Source organism: Neoarius graeffei, chromosome 13 (genome assembly GCF_027579695.1).
Source record: "Neoarius graeffei isolate fNeoGra1 chromosome 13, fNeoGra1.pri, whole genome shotgun sequence".
NCBI lineage: Eukaryota > Metazoa > Chordata > Actinopteri > Siluriformes > Ariidae > Neoarius > Neoarius graeffei.
Genome location: NC_083581.1, coordinates 35,878,046 through 35,897,323, shown reverse-complemented (window position 1 = coordinate 35,897,323; position 19,278 = coordinate 35,878,046). Strand labels below are relative to the sequence as shown.

The following is a 19,278-nucleotide window of genomic DNA, read 5'->3' as shown; positions in this document are numbered from 1 at the left end:
TGGCGCGCACCGTTTACTCAGGTGTCGAATCTACACTATCTGGCCAAAAGTATGCGGACACCTGACCATCACACTGCATGTGGTTCTTCCCCAAACTGTTGCCATCAAGTCGGAAGCACACAGTTGTCTAGAATGTGTTTGTATGATGAAGCTTTACAATTTCCCCTCTCAGGCTGAAGCGTGTTCCAGCATTACAATGCCCCTGTGCACAAAGCAAGTTCCATGAAGACATGGTTTGCCAAGGTTTGAGTGGAAGAACTCTCGTGTCCACATCAGTCCCACTGAACACATTTCAGATGAACTGGAACACTGACTGCACACAAGGTCACTTTTTCACTCATACAGTTGTGACCGAATGAGCACAAATCCCCACACTGAAATCTATTGCAAAGCCCTCCAGAAGAGTGGAGGTTGTTATAAAAAATGTTAAAATAAATTTTCCTATTTTTTTTCTGTGTAAAAGCACAACACTGTTTTGAAGAGATTAATCAATATTGCTATTCTGTATGGCTCATGATACTCTCAGCCTAAACTGCAGATAAACCATATTAAAGAAGCAGATTGATCTTACTGTCACAGATGTGTTGAGCTGAAGTCATAATTCAATCCGAAAACAGCCGACAGGTTTCCTTTTTGAAATAATCTCTTATTAAAATCGGTCCGTTTGTCTGAAGATGGTCGGCGCATTTGGAGCCGCGCGGCGGTTTATAACTGCGAGAAAACGCAGCAAAATGCCATCGTGCCTCCACCTTCTTCTTCTTCATCTGGTCTGTGCGTGCGCTTTTATACTGAGACTGGACATAGTTTCCCAAACGCCTCCTCATTTTCTCAGCGCCGCTTGTCTTGTTGTTTAAACTCTGTACTCCACCCCAAGGCCTTCACACTTGTTCGCTGCTGTCTTTCTGAAGTATTTCCGCAGAAGCGCAGTAAGGTCATGGACCAGTCCAGTGTAGCGGGGACTGAGACGCTCTGATGCCATTTTAGCGTACGGCATTTCAGAAAGACAATCAGCGAAAAGTGAGAAACTAACTATAATTTCTTAACTGTACATTTATGAGGCGTTTTATGGGCCTTTAGTCGCTTGGGACTCGAAACAGTGACCTCCCTTTGTCTAATGGTAAATCCGCCTCTCCAGTGCACTAAATCGCGACCCAGAGGAAGAAGTGGCTCTCAGTGACTGGAGTTTCTCCCAGACAGTGCGGAGGGACAAAATACCTCAGATCAGGGAGTATCATGTATAATAGACATTGAATCTCTTTTTTTTTTCATAATCCGAAAAATATCCCGAAAAAAGGTATAGTCTCTCTCCGAAGCGGAAACAGGAAGTGTTACAGTCAACAGATTGTTTATAAAGTGAACGCGTTTGAGGAGACACAGAAACGCTGCTTGTAAGCTCACCTCAGGTCATGATACAAAGAAGCAGGAAAACATCTTTCTCTCTGGGTTCAACCCCAAAACAACACCATCATAATGACCCATAAAATAAACAAACACAGCTGTATGGACAGCCATCCGGATGAAGACTCGTTTAAAATGGTTTTGTCGCCTCGGACACGCACACGCGCGCAACTCCTGACGTCATCACGCATGCTAAGTGATTTGCCGTACACTGCAGATAATGATAAAAAGACTGGATTGCAGCTTTAAATTCATGCTTTGTGTATATGAAAGTTGAGCGGAATAAATAAAATGTTTATTTCGAGTTACACTGAAAAAAATGATTTTTTGACCTTGTAAATACAATTAGGACAATTAAAGTAATTTTTACAGAAATATATCAATTCTGAGAGTTACTTAAACATGTCATGTATAATTCAGCGTAGTGCTTGGAGTTTCAGTGTAATTGTGTGTCCTCATATTCATGTGTAAATGTAACTGTAATAACTCTAGTAAAAAATACTTGACAATCATGACAATTAAGCTACTACAGCTACTACTTACTAAATTCAAGTAAAATGTTGCCTGTAGAACGTCGTGGTGTGACGTCAGAGTTTGGACATTCCTCAACAGGATGTCTGGCTGGCAGCCAGGTGAACTTGAGATGAGGTGGTGGTCGGAGACGAAACTCCTCGTAGGCTACATATCCTACTATCCCGTACGTTGATGGTCATCGGTCCCTTCCCTTCCTGAGACGCTAACCCTAGTGTGGACATTCACCACGGTTAAGGTAAGAATGTAAAAACGAATTCAGTTATCTTTGCAACTTTATCTAAACCAGCGTCATTGAACACGTTTTGGGCTATTGAAATATCGCAGCATGTTGGATATGATGGTATGTTTTTTCGTGCTATCGTGTTGCATTGAAAGTAGGGCAGTATTACTAATTACGACATGCTTGTGACTGAAGTCATTTTAATATTAACGGAAGCACAGTTTGTTACTGCTAGTGGTAAGCTGTAGCTGAAAGCTAGCGGAGTTGCTAGCAATCCACGTGGTGCTAGTTATCTAGCTTTAGAGGACTAACATAGCCTTTTCTGAAATGGCAACCATATCGCAAGGCTTACATTTGGTGGTCGAAGTCATTTCAACTGTAAATCAACTCAAAACATGCACTGTTAATTTATTTAAGTCCGAGGTTTACGGGAAAGTATATTTCTTGCACCAAGAAGTCAGCTTAATCATGTTAGCATGATGCAACTTGTTCAAGTGGACTAGTCTAGCTACAATATCTACTCCATGTCAACTACGCTGAAGTGACAGAGCACAGATCTGTTTTTGATGACTATGATTAAACCTATTAATTAGTTTTGTATCAATGGCAGATGCTGGTCGATGAGTTGATATGTAGTAAGGGTAGAAGGAGATGTAGAATTATTTGTGCCCTTAACACGGTGCTTTACAAACCGGTTTTTGAATTGTTAAACAATTATGATCAAAATAAGATGGCGCTAGGCTCGCGTGGTTGGGTTGTGAACGTCATAGGCTCAGGATAATTACTTAAGGTTATTAAAATGTAAAAATGTAAATGAGAAAATTTCTGGCATCGTGGCTTAAGGGCCAACAATGTACAAATGTGTCTTTGCAAACACCCTAGATAGTGATTTAGTAAGTCCATGCCAAGTTTTACATTTAATATGCTTTACATGATGACTGAATTAAAAACACGCAATATGAAGGTTGAATAAATATCACAATTATCCATAAATTAATACTTCATATGACAAACTTTACTGTAATACTTTATGATTGTGATTTATGATCAATTGTCAGTTGAATGAACTGTGTAAGAAATTGTAATGAAGTGGACTTGATGATCATGAAATGAAACACTTTACATATTGCCTAATTTTGTATTTGTCATCTAAGACACATTTTCATTTTTGAACTCATGGTACATTGTGTTAATTATTTTATAGGAAGAGCTGGACATTTTTACCTTCATGAGGCACCCAATTAAAGGTAAGTTCAGCTCACAATCACAACTGCATATTGTGTGTGTGTGTGCGTGTGCATCGGAAATATAATTTTATAAATTGCTTTTGTGTTTTGTTTTTTGCCCTAGGTGTCCCACCATGAGGTGGCTGTGCAAAAGTTGTAGCTTTACCTCAAATAAAAGGGTTGATCTTTTCAAGCACTGCAGACTCAAACATGGACACGGTGGCCATACTCAATCCATACCATGCCTATATACAAATTGCCCTTGCTCATTTAAGACCTTTAATGCTCTCAAGATCCATCTTTCCCGTCATCATGTGGAATCAGTTGCACCAAAGGTGGTCGTTTCATTCAGTTGTCAGCGCTGCAGTTTAGCGTCCTTCTCTTCAGAGAAACAGTATTTTGAACATTTACACAGTCATTTGAAGAGGTTTGAAGTTGTTCAATGTGTATTTAAAAATTGTAGCTTCAGTACAAACATTTATTCAACCTTTTGTACTCATAAGCACAGGAAACATGGTCAGCACTCGCATGAAGATTTTAAGCCTGAGGTCTTGAAGACTCATTCAGATAGTCCTATTGTCCAGCATGATCTAGTGATTTCTTCTGAAGAGAATACTGAGGTTTTTGTAGAGCCATGTGAGGATCTGTCTGAAATTATCAAGGATAGACTTGGACTACTCTTTCTTAAGATGGAGAGTTGTTACAATGTGCCAAACAAGTGCATTGATGAAATTGTCGATGAGTTGCAGTTTATTTCCTGCTCCTCATCTGGACCAGTTTTGAGACATGTTGTCGAGTCCACCTTCCAGAAACACAAATGTGACTTGGATTCAGTTCTGTTAAGCGATTTGGTGAGCAACCTATGTGAGTTACACCCTATTAGCTCAGCTTTAGGGAAAGATGGTCCATTTACTACATCATATAGGAGGAGGGAATATATGAAGTCACACTTTTCAGTTGTGGAACCAAAAGAGTACATTCTGAACAAGAAGGAAAATAAGACGTTCCAGTATGTTCCTATACTGCAGTCCTTGACACAGGTACTTAAAAATTGTCAAGAAAAGTGCCTAGTTGCTTCAAGGAACTCAGACTGTGCAGCAAAATATCAGTCCTTTCAAGATGGGTCTCATTTTCAGAAAAGTGAGTTTTTCTCTGCAGATGAGGATAGATTAAGTCTTATCCTGTATATTGATGACTTTGAGATCTGCAACCCCCTTGGGACATCCCACAAGATACACAAAGTTACTGCTGTGTATTGGGTGATTGGGAACATCCCAGTACATGCAAGATCGACATTGACGAGTATATACTTAGCCATTCTCTGTAAGGCCAGTGACGCCAAACAGTTTGGATTCCAGACAGTGCTAGAGCCACTATTGCGGGATCTTCAGAGCTTGGAGAAAGATGGTCTTTATATTCCGAGTTTTGGGAAAGTAATCAAAGGCTCTGTGGTGAGCGTAGTGGCTGACAATTTGGGTGCTCATATGGTGGCAGGATTTGTTGAAAGTTTCACAGGACCACATGTCTGTCGATTCTGTCTGGGAGAGCGCTCTATGTTTCAGACAACCGAGGTGAGGTCAGGAGTTTTTCAGCGAAGAAGGCAAGAGCAGCACACCATGCATGTTCAGACAGCTTTATCAAGTCCTTCTCTCAATCCGTGCTATGGGGTGAAAAATCAGTGTGCACTATCAGAAAAACTGTGTTATTTTGATGTGACATCTGGTTACCCTCCTGATGTTTTACATGACCTTCTTGAGGGTGTTGTTCCCCTAGAGCTGTCATTGTCACTGAATGTGTTCATCAAGAAGAAGTATTTCTCTTTGGTGGAACTCAATAACTTGATTGGTCAGTTCCCTTACAAGTGGACTGACCGAACAAATCGCCCACATTTGGTCCCGGCTAATTTTGCTGCAAAAAGATCAGTTGGAGGGAATGCGCATGAAAATTGGTGCCTGCTGCGTCTTTTGCCTTTTGTGATAGGGTTGAGAGTACCTGAGAGTGATCCAGTATGGCAAGTGCTAATGGTTTTGAAGGACATAGTGGAGTTAGTGATGTCCCCAGTTCATACAGAGGAAAGCATCTGTTACTTGGACAGTAAGATCTCCGAACACCGACAAAGATTTCTTGATGTATTTCCCCAAGAGAAACTTCTTCCCAAGCACCACTTCATTGAGCATTATCCTGAGCTCATAAGGGAATTTGGTCCATTGTCTGCCCTGTGGACAATGCGCTTCGAGGCGAAGCACAGCTTCTTCAAAAAAATTGTCAGACAGACAGGCTGTTTCAGGAACATACTGTTGTCCCTTGCCAAAAAACATCAACTCATGGTTGCACTGTGTCTCCATGAGAACAGTGTACTCAAAAAATCTGTGTCTGTTACCAGAACATCACAAGTGTCATTAGATGTACTAAATGAGGCCATTAAAGAGTTGGTGCTGTGCAAGTATCCAAACGTCACAATGGTCCATGTCTCAAACAAGGTGACCTTCTCAGGTACAAGCTATGCACCAGGAATGTTGCTGTGTCATGGTTCAACTGCAGGTTTACCTGACTTTGCTGAAGTTTCTCAGATCATCCTGGTGTTGGATAGCATAGTCTTTGTTGTCAAGCTGCTAAATGCATGGTACAATGAGCACCTCAGGAGCTATGAGCTAGATTACACGCGTAACTTTCGAGTAATTGAGCCTAAAGAGCTACTTGATTTCTATCCCCTGGCTATGTACACAATCGCAGGACGACAAGTTGTTACTTTAAAACACCACATCACCATTCCCTTTTAGATATGCAAGGGAAGATGATCAAAAACGTACATGTTTTTGTCAGAATGAACTAAAAAAAAAAAATTTTTTTTTTTTTTGCAGTGTTTTCCTGCCTGCTCAGATGTCCACCCCTGCAAAGCTAAGGGTCATCTTTGATGATCATACAGTCCACAAATTGGTTCTTCCATCAGGTATCCCCGGTACTCTACAGGATCTCAAGCTAGTCATCCAGAGCACATTCTGCACACCAGATGGCTTTACTCTAATGTATCAAGATGAAGAATTTGGGGGGCAGTTCTTCACATTGACCTCTATAGAAGATGTTCAAGACAAGGGTACCCTGAAAGTTGTTCAAGTTGAACCAGTCATTTTAGATCTCAGTGCAGTGGAAGAAAAGGATGATAACTTAACAGAATCAGACAGCATGTCATCCATATCTTTAGCATCTCAGGATACTGTTTTGCTTTCCTCATCTGATGAAAGTCCATCACACCGTTCCCAACCATGGCCAAGAAAGTTTGAAATTCCACTATTCTCCTTTGGGATTCGGCTCCTCCTGGAGGCAGGAAACCAAGCTTACCATTCTGAAGGCACCCTGCTAAACAACCCAAAAGTGACAAGCGGTGTCCTGGAAGAATTGGCTGAAAAAATATTTGAGTACACAGCATACCCTACGGGAATTCAAGTTCTGAATGTAGTCGAGGCCTTAATTGAGAAGTACCCATGCCTCAAAGAGCCAGGCTCGTTCAATGGAATGTACGGATGGCAACAAAGGATAAAGTACAAGATGGGAAATTACAGGGCAAAAGTAAGAGGGCTCAAAATAGCCTGTCCAGAGTTAGAAGTGAACAAAAAGACGACTTCTAGTCCCAAAGGAATCAGAAGACCCAAAAAGGCGGAAGTAAATTATTTGCCACCATTGCCACTAGGACAGACAAAAGAAACCATGGATGAAGAGAGAGTAGATCTACTTACAGAAGTAAAAAAGACCAACAACGACAAGATTATCAGTGAAAAAATGGAGAAGACCTTTCCATATCGACGACTGGAAGTTGTCAGTCAGATGCCTGCTGTCCCAGATGTCATGGAGAGATGGCCTGCCCTTTTCTCTCAATCTCAGGTAATCATGTTTGTGCCACAATTTATTGGCAGTGAGTAGGTACTTAGATAACTTAATTCATTTCGAAGGTCTTCAATCCATTCATGTAGCTTTTAAATGTATACACAAGTATATGAAAGCCTATAAAAATGTCTACATATGTACATTTCATTCAAGCTAAAACATTTCAATGTGTGTGCCTGGGTGTTGTGTGTGTATGTCTTGATTTGTTTGTAGGTGAAAGAGGAGTTCAAGAGGATCACAACCATTCAACTGGACCGAACCTTTTTGTCGAAGATGGATTTATACACTCCAAAACTCCTGACCGTTTTCAAGACAAAGGGTGGGACTGCAGGCACAAAAATAAAAAGCGTGTTGGAGTCTCTCAGTCAGGTAAAAACATAAATGAACACTTAATTTTTCGTTAATACAGAGTCTACTTGCCTTCTCCAACATTTTGTAAGGATCTACACTAGGCCAAAAGTTTGGACAAACCTTCTCATTCAATGCATTCTCTTTATTTTCATGGCTATTTACATTGTAGACTTTCGCGGAGGGCCTCAAAACAGTATGAACACGGAATTATGTGCTTCACAAAAAATATAAATTCTAGCAGTTGTCCAACACCGATGTGTTGCTCACATCACTGAATGTTTTCTCTTTTTTTTTCATTTTTTTGTCATACACACTTTTGATGTCCTCTACGAGAATCAACAATGAGTAGCCATGTGTGTGCTTGTAGCTTGATCATCAATGTTCCTGAAAACACTGAGTTACCAGGAAACAGATTGATGGCATACAGTGTGCATGTAGACTGGTGGCTGAAGATAACCACACTCCAGTAGGGTATGAGTGTAATCGACATAGTACACCCTAGTTTTCTTGCACTCTACTCTTGTTCAAGGGTACTTAATCCATGGATGGAGGTGTAGGGAGAGTAAAGGGTGGGATTCAAACCTGCAGCCCTCTGATCTTAAGACCAACTCCCTAACCATTAGGCCATGGCTGCACCTTTTGTTTTATCATAAGGGAAGCCCTGGCAATATGTTAGTTAAATGGATCTCAACTGAACTCTTGATATCTTGGTGAAAGCATGTAAAGGGATATGCCACCCCCAGGTCAAATTGACTGTCTACCTGCCATCCCAACACTTGAAACGTGGGTGGAGGCATTTTGCAGGTGACCCAACCATTGTTTGAATCCATCAGCACTGACAATAGCTTAGTTAGGTGTAGTAGCCATCAAAAGATTTCACCCAAAGTCAGTGAATTTCCTTTATATTTGTCCAATAACTTTAAGTGTCCTGTACATTCTCACAGAGTGCAAATTACAGTGCAAATCAACACTTGGGGCTTAACTTGGTCATTTTAGTTTGGGGACTATTTTCTGCTGCAGGGGAAACGGTCGAAGCACAGACAGACCACCGCTGCGGAGCGCAAACACTACAGAACCTGTCTGTGCTTCAGGGTTTTTCCGCACTGGAAAATGGTCCACAAACCAAAATGCCCAAGTCAAGACCTCTGTGTTGATTTGAGCTTTGTGTGACTGTACTGCACATGGAAAGTTTGAAACAAAATAGAGTAAATTATTCACTATGGCCAAAATCTTTTGGTGGAGACACAAGATGGCAGCTACGATGCGAAACTAAGCTACAGGGCCTTTCTCGAACTGCAGTGTGCGCGCCTGCAGGTGTGTCAGCCTTGGTAGTCGTGCACTTGCGTGGCGTAGCTGAAGTACTCTCTAGCACGCCAGACGTTTGTACAATGGAACTAACCTGCAAGTGTGTGGACGTGTGCACCCTAACGACGATTCACCCTTGAAATCAAGAGCGTGGCACTTGAAAGCAGTCTTCACTTCGGAACAGTACTTGGCGAGTCGCGATGACGTGTAAGTGGGCGTTACTCGCACTAGCAGGGGCATCACACTTGAGTTCGGGAAACGCTGACCGTCAGTGCTGATGGATTCCGACCATGACTTGGTCACCTGAAAAACATTTCCACTCACTTATCCAAGTCTCAAGACTGGGGAGACACTCGTCTCCCCTACTGTTGGGCAGACGCTGAAGTGAAAAATCCCAAGACGGCAGACTAAATCTGTTCTTTCTGGCTGAGGATTTGATCACTTTTGCTTTTTTTGCATGTGCTTGCAGCCAAACACTGTGGAGCATGATTGGTGTATGTCAGAGAACATCAAGATTACATTACATTTGGCAGACGCTTTTTAAACCCAAAGCGACTTACAATCAAGGACATACAATAGCACACAATGCAGTAAGGATGCAGAGAATACAAACCAAGATTGACTTATCACCATTTGCACCCTGTGCTCTTAAGATGCTTTTGCTGGTAGCATAACATTCTCCATCCAGTGTTCGAGCTCTGGCATATGTGAATTGCACCCCAATGTGTTGGGCTGCAACGTGTGTCGAAGTTGGGCCGTAATACATTCCAAATGGAGTCCGTTCCTGACCATTTGAGCAGAAACATGCACTTAAAGGAACAGTCCACCCTTTTTTCGATTTTCACTTATTTGAAGTATTTCCAAATATTACACATGAATGTGCATATCATTTTCTTTTCAGTGTGTTCAGTACTTAGATGCAGTGCTTAAAAATTTATAGCAAAGCTTAGCATAACCACTGGAAATAAATAGAACCATTGTAATGGGTCTATATACTTCCAATAATTATGTTAAGCTATGCTAATAGCAGGCATTCTGGCCTGTCTCCTGGTGTCTCTTCCATGTTCTGTACACTTCAGAGTCCAGAGACACGGCAAATGTTCTTGCCACAGCTCGCACTGAAGTTTCCATCTTGCACAACTGGCACTATCTCCAGCGAGTGATGGTCACCGCTTTATGGTTCATCAAGGCATGAGACGCTGACAAATGCAAATGAGTGCAAATGTAACTAAAACATCAGCCAGAAAGAAGCAGAATAGAGAAATGGTCTGTGGAGGCAACAGACAGAATTACTCATTTTTAAGGGGTGTCTTGGGAAAGAGAAAAACAGTCTTTTCCGCCTGTTTTACTTTTCAATTTGCCCAACAGTAGGTGAAATTGATACACCATCAGTGTTGCTTTCCAATTGGACAGGCTGATTTCACAGTATAATTGGCTTGACTGTAATTGTGGTGTTTTTTAATTTTCTTAGTTTAGTTATTCATGCTTATTTTTATACAGAAGCAGATTGATAGCCATGATGCGGTCATCCGTTGTCTGATCCCTTTCCTGGGAGAATCGACAGAGGAACTCATTAAAGACTACCAGGTATGTGTCTGTGCGTGTGCATGCGTGTCCCACCCGTTTTACAGGGTTTTTTTTTTTTTTTTTACCCGTTTTAAGATTGCAGTTAAAGTTTTGGGATGTGGGAGTTGTGCAGTTTTTGACCACTATGGTTCTTCTTTTTCTTGTGTTTAGCAGGATGTGTCCAAGGACGTCATCGAACAAGACCTCAAAGACAATGTGATCAAGATCCTTGTGCTGGGCAGTGCTGCAGAGGGTGCCCCCCCAACTGATGTCATCATTGTGATTGATGGTACAGAGGTATTAGGTGGTTGTAAAACACTTGCCAACGCTTGCATGCTGCTCATGGGCTTTGTGTACTCACTGAATCTCAGTTATCCTCCAAAATTGAAATACACATTTGAAGTGTTTCAAAAGTTGCTTTTGGAGTTAGATGATTTGAAGGTCTCCCCTAAAGTGGATTCTCTGAGGAGGAAACTGCTACATTAAAAGGGAAATGTGACTAGAGCTCAAGCAGAAGGTGCAATTGACTTTACTGTGAAGTTTTTCATAACTGTTCATAAAAGGCTTTGAGTGATGCTTCTTGTTCGCTTGAGTGTTTTTGTAATGACGTCAATAATGTACAAATGGGCCTGTACAGATTTTTTTTTTTTTTTAAGAATTTGCAATCTTTCTTGATTTTTGAATTTTATTGCAGTGTACTATTGGTCCACTTGGTAAGTTCCCTCTCAGCCTTCACATCATTTATAGGACCCAGAACACTCACCAAAGCTTGCATTCTTCTCATGGGCTTTGTCTACTGACTAAATCTCAATCGGGAGCATAACAGATTTAACGTGTTTTCAAAAGTTCCTTTTGACATTTAGGTGACTTATTTGAAAATTATCCCCAAAAGTGGGTTTCTTTGTGGGAAAACGAGGGTTATGTATATAACCGCGGTTCTATGAGTTTCGGATGACCGCCAGAGGCGGTGCTTTCAGCACATGGATATCCATCACACGAACGTGCAGGTCGAGTAATAGTAACAACAAAGTCACGTGTGACCTGGGTGACGTCACCCCGTGACCCCGGCATAAAAGACCGGTAAACCCAGGAAGTGACCTCTTGGCAAATCTTCTCGTGTACACTCCGAGTGACTGCCAAGCTCTGGCGGTCATCCGAAACTCATAGAACCGCGGTTATATACATAACCCTCGTTCTATTTCGTTTCTACTGACCGCCAGAGGCGGTGCTTTCAGCACATGGATGACTAATACCAACCAGGTCATGAGGAGTGCCTACCCGTACCCAGTGCTGCTGCGACGGGCCTGGAATGACAGCCGTCGCCACAGGATTATGTGGGACGACATTAAGACGGTAAAACCTGGTGAAGGTGCAGCTGGAAGCCCAGGAGGCTGCGCTGCATATGTCTGAAAGGGGCACGCCCTTCAGTGATGCCCATGAGGCTACCACGCCCCGTGCAGAGTGCGCCCTGGCAGCCGGAGGAATCGGGAAGCCACTGTGCCTGTAGGCATGTAATATGGCCTCGACTATCCACTTGGATAGCCTCTGCTTAGAGAGCGCCAGACCCCTCGATGGTCCTGTGTGGCACAGAAACAGGGCGTCACTCCTACGGAAGCCCTCTGTACGCGACACGTACACCCTGAGGGCGCGAACTGGGCACAAAAGTTCCGACCTCTCACCATGGCCCGCCTCGAACGCCGCAAGGCTAAGGGGCTGGTTGACGAAGGTAGCAGAGAGGGTCTTTGGGAGGAAAGAGGGGTTAGGCCACAGGGTGACCCCACTGTCGCCGGAGTGCCACTGCAGGCACTCCCCACTGACTGACAGCGCGTGTAGTTCCCCGACGCGCCTCGTCGATGTAATAGCCAGAAGAAAAGCAGTCTTCAGGGAGAGCCATGAAATGTCTGCCGTGAGCAGGGGCTCAGAACGGTGCGTCGCAGAGAGCCTGCAGCACCAATGAAGGTCCCATGTGGGTACCCGGCTCCGTCGGGGGGGGTCTCAACCGGAGAGCACCCTTCAAGAAACGTGCCACCAAGGCGTGGGACCCCACGGTCCTTCCCCCAACTCTGGCATGCTGAGCAGAGATGGCAGCTGCATAGACCTTGATGGTGGCAGGGGTAAGACCCTTATCAAAAGCAGAGACTGGCGGAACAGTCAAATGGTCGGCAGGGGGCAGCATGTAGGCTCCTCCCCCCGAGTTAAGCACCAGTTGGAGAAAAGCCTCCATCTGTTGGCATAGAGGGCATTGGTGGGGGGTGCCCGAGAGCTTGCAATGGTATTGACCACTGCCGGCTCACAAGGACCTCGCAGGGGGTCCGGCCCTTCAGCGGCCATACCCAGAGCTGCAGACGGGCTGGATCCGGGTGCCAGATCTGCCCTCCCAGCTGTGATAGCAGGTCAGTCCTCACTGGCAGGCACCAGGGGTCGCCGTTCAGAAGTTGCAGCAACTTGGGAACCACACTCTGCCCGGCCACCGGGGGGGCGACAAGCAGCAGCCCGTGGTGGTCCATCGCAACCCTGTGTAGGGTTGGCATGATCAGCAGCAGAGGGGGGGAGGCATACAGCAGTTGCCTCGGCCAAGCATGCGCCAGCGCATCCTGGCCCAGGGGACTGGGCCGTGGAGGCTGAACCACAGAGGGCAGTGTGTCGACTCCCGGCAGGCAAAGAGGTCCACCTCTGCCCTGCCAAAATGTTCCCAGATGGCGAGAACCACCACTGGGTTGAGTCTCCATTCCCCGGGATCGGGGTCCTGGCGGGACAGCAGATCTGCTGCCCTGTTGGCAGTGCCTGGCAAGTACATGGCACGCAGGCTCAAGAGATGTCGATGGGCCCACCGCAGAAGTTGGCCAGCCACTTCCAAGCACTGGAGGGACTTTGTGCCTCCCTGGTGGTTGATGTAGTACACTACCGTAGCGTTGTCCGTCCGCACCAGAACGTGTCTGCCGGTCAGGCCTAGGAGGAAGTGCTGTAGGCCGAGGAACACAGCCCGTAGCTCCAGCACGTTGATGTGCTGCGCCCGTGCAGCACCGGGTGGAGGTGGAGACCGTTGAACCACCTCTGAAGCGGCATAAGTCCAGAAGTCCCAGCGGGACCAGAGAGGAGGCTGCCGTAAGCATGCCCAGCAGGCGCTGAAAGGTCTTCAGGGCGAGTGACCTACCCCGTCCGAAGCGGCCAAGCAGTAGGCGGATGTTGTGGATCCTTGTCTGGGAGGGAGTTACCATCAACGACCTCGAATCCAGGTGCACGCCCAAGAAAGTCGTCTCCCGGCTGGGCACCAGCGAGCTCTTCTTGTAATTCACCCTGAGCCCCAGCTCTACGACATGCGAGAGCACAGTCGCGATGTTGGTGCGGGCCTGAGCTGCTGACCGTGAACAGACAAGCCAGTCGTCCAGGTAGGGCAGGACACGCAAACCCCTTGCCTGAAGTAGTGCCGATGCCGCTGCCGCACACCCGGTGAACACACGGGGTGCCAGCGATATCCCAAAGGGCAGAACATTGAACTCGAAAGCCTGGCCCTCGAAGGCAAACCGCAGGAACTGCCTGTGGTGTGGCACAATGGGAACATGGAAGTAGGCGTCTTTCAGGCCAAGGTGACAACCAGTCGCCCGCCTGGATGTGGTGTAAGACATCCACTGTACGCAGCATGCGGAATCTCATGGTCCTCAAGTGGGAATTGAGGGACCTCAGGTCGAGGATCGGGCGGATACCGCCGTCCTTCGGAACCAGAAAATACCTGGAGTAGAACCCACCTTGCTGTCTCTGCCTGTCGACGGGAGAGACTGCTCCTTTCTCCAGGAGGGTGGCGATTTCCTGCCGGGGGACGAGGGACTTCCCCGGATGGCTCACGGTGGTGTTTGACCCCATGAAACGTGGTGGACGGCGGCAGAACTGGATGCGGTAACCCTCGGTGAGGGTCACCAGCACCCAGGGGTCAACGCTCTCCAGCTTTGGAGCTGTTCGCTGGAAAAGCGGCCGACCGCCGGCGCGCTGATGTCAGCGCCGTCCAGAGCGCCCCCGTCGGTCACCATGGGGGCGACAAGGAGTGGACTGGGTGTAGGGGGCGGCACCGCGGGTCCGGGAGGTGGTGGGGTGGCGAAAGTCATCAACCCGTCTGGTCTCCTGGCGGGTGCGTGGCCGAGACAGAGTCGGTGTGGGCCCCCTGAAGGACTGGGCAGCATTGCCATGGTGGTGGGCCTGGCGGGGGCCAGCGAACTGCTGTTACGCCTAGATGACCTGGGCACTCCGATCCAGGGCTTGCTGAGTGGCTTCGCCAAACGGCTCCCCGGGGACAACAGGGAGAGAGTGCAGCACACGCCGGTCGGGCTCGGCCAGAGGGGACTGTGCCCGCCATATCTGCTGGCGGCCGAGGGTGAGATACGACATCAGCCGGCCCAGTTCCCGCGACGAGTAGGCAAAGGCCTGGAGCCGCGTCACACAGCTCCCGTGATGCCGCGCTCGTCCCCTCCAGCGTCTGGGGGTCTATGACACCTGGCTGGCAGAAGGGAACTTAAATAGGGCGAGAACGCTCCAAGTAAGTAGCCCAAAATAAACTATCAGGCGGAAATAAAAAATAAACGACCGGGCGAACACACCCGTGGTCGGGAATATTAACAAGGATGGCGCCGTGCGCTACAGAACTGATAAACAGCGGCGAGAAACACCGCTTTAATTTAAATGAATGAAGACCGCTTACCTGAGCGACAACAAACCGGCCTCCAGCAGCGAGGACACGCCTCGGAGGGCTAGTCAGCTAACTCCACCGAGCGAGAGCGCTCAGCTTAACGGAGTAACAACCAATACGAATATAACACACAAGACAGCCGGCCCGTGAGCAGGCCGGAGACAAGACTACACAAAACAAGCGGTTGATAATATTAACAAGGATAGGCACTGTGCGCCACAGAACTGATAAACAGCGGTGAGAAACACCGCTTTAATTTAAATGAATGAAAGCCGCTTCTCAATGTTGGGCATCTGCAGGAGGCCATAGGTAGGGGTGTCCTGCATTGCCGCCAGGGCCCTGCAGTCACTAGGGAGGTGGGAAGGCATCTAGGGTCCGCCCAACACCTCTGTAACTCCTCGATGTATGAGGCCGAGGGCGGAACAGACAACGAGGAAGGCTATGTGGGACCTCTGAAGAAAGCGCTCTGATGCTGGGCCACCGGGGCGTGTCCAACCCCAGACGGGCCAATGCAGCCCTCAGCATTGGCTGGATGCTCAGGCACATGCAGTCTGCGCAGGCCATGTCCGTCAGCCCCTGCCGCAGGTGATCAATACCCAGGCATGAGGGGCACTCGCGGTGGCCGTCCTCCGGTTCGAGGGGGACCGGCAGTTGGCGCAGCGAGAGAAGAGGTCCATGACGCCTGGCTGGCAGAAGGGAACTTAAAAAATAGGGCGAGAACACCCCAAGTAAGCAGCCCAAAATAAACAATCAGGCGGTAATGAAAAACGACCGGGCGAACACACCCGTGGTCGGGAATATTAACAAGGATAGGCGCCGTGCGCCACAGCACTGATAAGCAGCGGCGAGAAACACCGTTTTAATTTAGATGAATGAAAACCGCTTACCTGGGCGACAACAAGCCAGCCTCCAGCGGCGAGGACACCGCCCCGGAGGGCTAGTCAGCTAACTCCACCGAGCGAGAGCGCTCAGCTTAACGGAGTAACAATATGAATACAACCCACAAGACCGCCGGCCTGTGAGCAGGCCGGAGACAAGGCTACACAAAATAAGGCGGTTAATAATATTAACAAAGATAGGCGCAGTGCGCCACAGAACTGATAAACAGCGGCGAGGAACACCGCTTTAAATTAAATAAATGAAAACCGCTTACCTGAATGAGGACAAGCCAGCCTCCAGCGGCGAGGACACCGCCCCGGAGGACTAATCAGCTAACTCCACCGAGCGAGAGCACTCAGCTTAACGGAGTAACAAACAATACAACACAAGACCGCCGGCCTGTGAGCAGGCCGGAGACAAGGCTACACAAAATAAGGCGGTTAATAATATTAACAAAGATAGGCGCAGTGCGCCACAGAACTGATAAACAGTGGCGAGAACCACCGCTTAAAATTAAATGAATGAAAACCGCTTACCTGAATGAAGACAAGCCGGCCTCCAGCGGTGAGGACACCGCCCCGGAGGACTAATCAGCTAACTCCACCGAGCGAGAGCGCTCAGCTTAACGGAGTAATAAATCAATACGAATACAACACACAAGACAGCCGGCCTGTGAACAGGCCGGCGGCGAGGCTACACAAAACAAGGTGGTTAATAATATTAACAAGGATAGGCGCCGAGCGCCGCAGAACTGATAAACAGCGGCGAGAGGAACGCCGCTTTAATTTAAATAATGAAACCCGCTTACCTGAAGCGAAAACAAGCCGGCCTCCAGCGGTGAGGACACCGCCCCGGAGGGCTAATCAGCTAACTCCACCGAGCGAGAGCGCTCAGCTTACGGAGTAATAAATCAATATAACGACAAGAAGAAAAGAGTTGGTGGACTTAGCGCAGTTTCTTGGAGGGTGCATAAGCACAGCCCCAACCCTACGGGTAACGAAACTACCACAGCGCTTTGTCCAAATTTCAATCCAACTCGCAACCTGCAAACGCGAGAAGATGTAAGAGGTCACTTCCTGGGTTTACCGGTCTTTTATGCCGGGGTCACGGGGTGACGTCACCCAGGTCACACGTGACTTTGTTGTTACTATTACTCGACCTGCACGTTCGTGTGATGGATATCCATGTGCTGAAAGCACCGCCTCTGGCGGTCAGTAGAAACGAAATAGAACAAACTGTTAATGTTAAAGGGGAATATGCCATTGTATGTTGCAGATGCGAATGACTTCGCTTTGGTGTCTGTTCATCTTTGAGTTGTCAACTGAAGTCTTTGAGAGTTATACGTCTTGCTAGATTTGTTCAGACTTGAATAATGTATAGATGGGCACGTACAGCTTTTTGCCTTTTTCTTTTTGAAGATCGCTGTTCTTTCTTGGAAGATTTAGAATATTTTACTATAGTATAGGGCAATTAAGTGGGTCATGTGTGGAGTACCCAAGGCTAACTCGTCTCTCTCTGCTTAACACACACACAGTTTGTTTTGCATATGTTGGCCCAAGAATATTTATGTATATTCTTGATTTTTATATATATTTTTTTATATTGTAATGTACAAAATGCCCTTTGTTTTATGTTGTGGAAAAATAAAAAACATATCTTGACATTGTGTTTCTTCCCTTTTTGGAGAGATTTATGAAGCTGTGCCTATTACAATTTACTTGGAGTTTTTATGTGAAAAACGTGTACTAGGTTTTTACCAGTAATTCTAAATTTAAATATAACTAAGTAAAAAATACTTGCTTCCAGAGTTTAATAATACTTTGGTGTTGCTAATAAAATCTATAAGGATTTGCAAGTAAATTTTACTTTAAAATATGCCTTTGAAATTTACTTAGTATTTCTGAGTGTAAAACGTGTACTAAGTTTTTTTAAGTAAACTCCACTCCCCATTTTTTTCAGTGTATTTGTTTTGGTTGAGTTTATTGTCAGAGGAGTAGCAACAAAATCAGGCTACTTACTTTACCTTGGGCCATAATGCAAAGGCAAATCTCTCTCTCTCTCTCCACCTCAGGAGGCTGAAGGTTCTGGAGGAGACGGTGTAACCTGTTCAAGATCAGATAAAGCGTGAAAACTTCCTGTTCCGGGCGGCACGGTGGTGTAGTGGTTAGCGCTGTTGCCTCACAGCAAGAAGGTCCTGGGTTCGAGCCCCGTGGCCGGCAATGGCCTTTCTGTGTGGAGTTTGCATGTTCTCCCCGTGTCCGCGTGGGTTTCCTCCGGGTGCTCCGGTTTCCCCCACAGTCCAAAGACATGCAGGTTAGGTTAACTGGTGACTCTAAATTGACCGTAGGTGTGAGTGTGAATGGTTGTCTGTGTCTATGTGTCAGCCCTGTGATGACCTGGCGACTTGTCCAGGGTGTACCCCGCCTTTCGCCCGTAGTCAGCTGGGATAGGCTCCAGCTTGCCTGCAACCCTGTAGAAGGATAAAGCGGCTAGAGATAATGAGATGAGATGAGAACTTCCTGTTCCACTGAGTCAGTTATCATAGACTGCGGAGATCAAAGCCGAGCTTTTCATTTTTGTTTCTAAAACAAAAATGAAACGGTTTGAAAATACAATACGCTTCAGGAGAAACGGAAAATTTCACTGGAAATTGAACTCATCCCAGCTGAGTTTTTTTTTTTTTTATTAAAAGAGTAGAGTAGACATCTGGGTAAATGATGGCATATGATCAAAGAATGAATTAATTTTTTTGGTAGTGGTTTTGAAATGATGTTGACGCAAGCTACACGGATCAGCAAATAAAATACTGTTTATTTAGAGTTGTTCTTGTTTGTTTGTTTTGGTTGAGTTTATTGCCAGAGGAGTAGCAGCAAAATGAATTAACAGTTCGGCTATTTAATAATTCATTATGTTCATGTCTCCTTGACCCAGGTCTATGCACTGCAGCACTCACCTGTGTGTCTGCGATCTACAACATGCTCACTAACATCTGTGCAGGTGAAGGTGTGTCACATGATGATGATGATCATTAATGTTGTTGTTGTTGGTGGTGGTGATGGTAGTAGTCATACAAAAGAACATTAATCAATTCGTCAAATATTTAAATAATGAGTTCCTTTGTGATTAATGAGTTGACTAATTCCATACTCATTAATTTGTGATTATATCGTAATTAAACAATGTTAATAAAAGTGCTTAATAAAATAATCATCAATGCATTACTTTATTAATAATAAGTA

At 45.9% G+C, this 19,278-nt stretch overlaps 1 protein-coding gene across 4 annotated transcripts; it reads left to right on the top strand.

Annotated features, from left to right (window-relative positions):
• The first annotated feature begins 1,743 nt into the window (after positions 1-1,743).
• Positions 1,744-11,383, top strand: LOC132896086 (uncharacterized). 4 transcript variants are annotated; one of them, XM_060936805.1, is made up of 6 exons: positions 1,747-2,167; positions 3,357-3,399; positions 6,240-7,257; positions 7,474-7,629; positions 10,417-10,503; positions 10,654-11,383. In XM_060936805.1, the coding sequence occupies exons 3-6, from the start codon at positions 6,259-6,261 to the stop codon at positions 10,966-10,968; spliced, it is 1,557 nt and encodes a 518-aa protein (XP_060792788.1). In that variant the 5' UTR covers positions 1,747-2,167; positions 3,357-3,399; positions 6,240-6,258; the 3' UTR covers positions 10,969-11,383. The 4 variants fall into 4 exon arrangements, with proteins under 4 accessions (XP_060792790.1, XP_060792788.1, XP_060792789.1 ...); XM_060936807.1 differs by lacking the exon at positions 3,357-3,399 and having other exon boundaries at positions 1,744-2,167; positions 10,420-10,503; XM_060936806.1 differs by lacking the exon at positions 3,357-3,399 and having other exon boundaries at positions 10,657-11,383.
• The last annotated feature ends 7,895 nt before the right edge of the window (positions 11,384-19,278 follow it).

Excerpts from the sequence above, each read along its gene's own strand:
- LOC132896086 (XM_060936804.1), top strand. The coding sequence starts at position 6,259 with ATGTCCACCCCTGCAAAGCTAAGGGTCATCTTTGATGATCATACAGTC. Across the intron at positions 7,258-7,473 it reads CCCTTTTCTCTCAATCTCAG|GTGAAAGAGGAGTTCAAGAG; the intron begins GTAATCATGTTT and ends ATTTGTTTGTAG. Across the intron at positions 7,630-10,416 it reads TGTTGGAGTCTCTCAGTCAG|AAGCAGATTGATAGCCATGA; the intron begins GTAAAAACATAA and ends ATTTTTATACAG.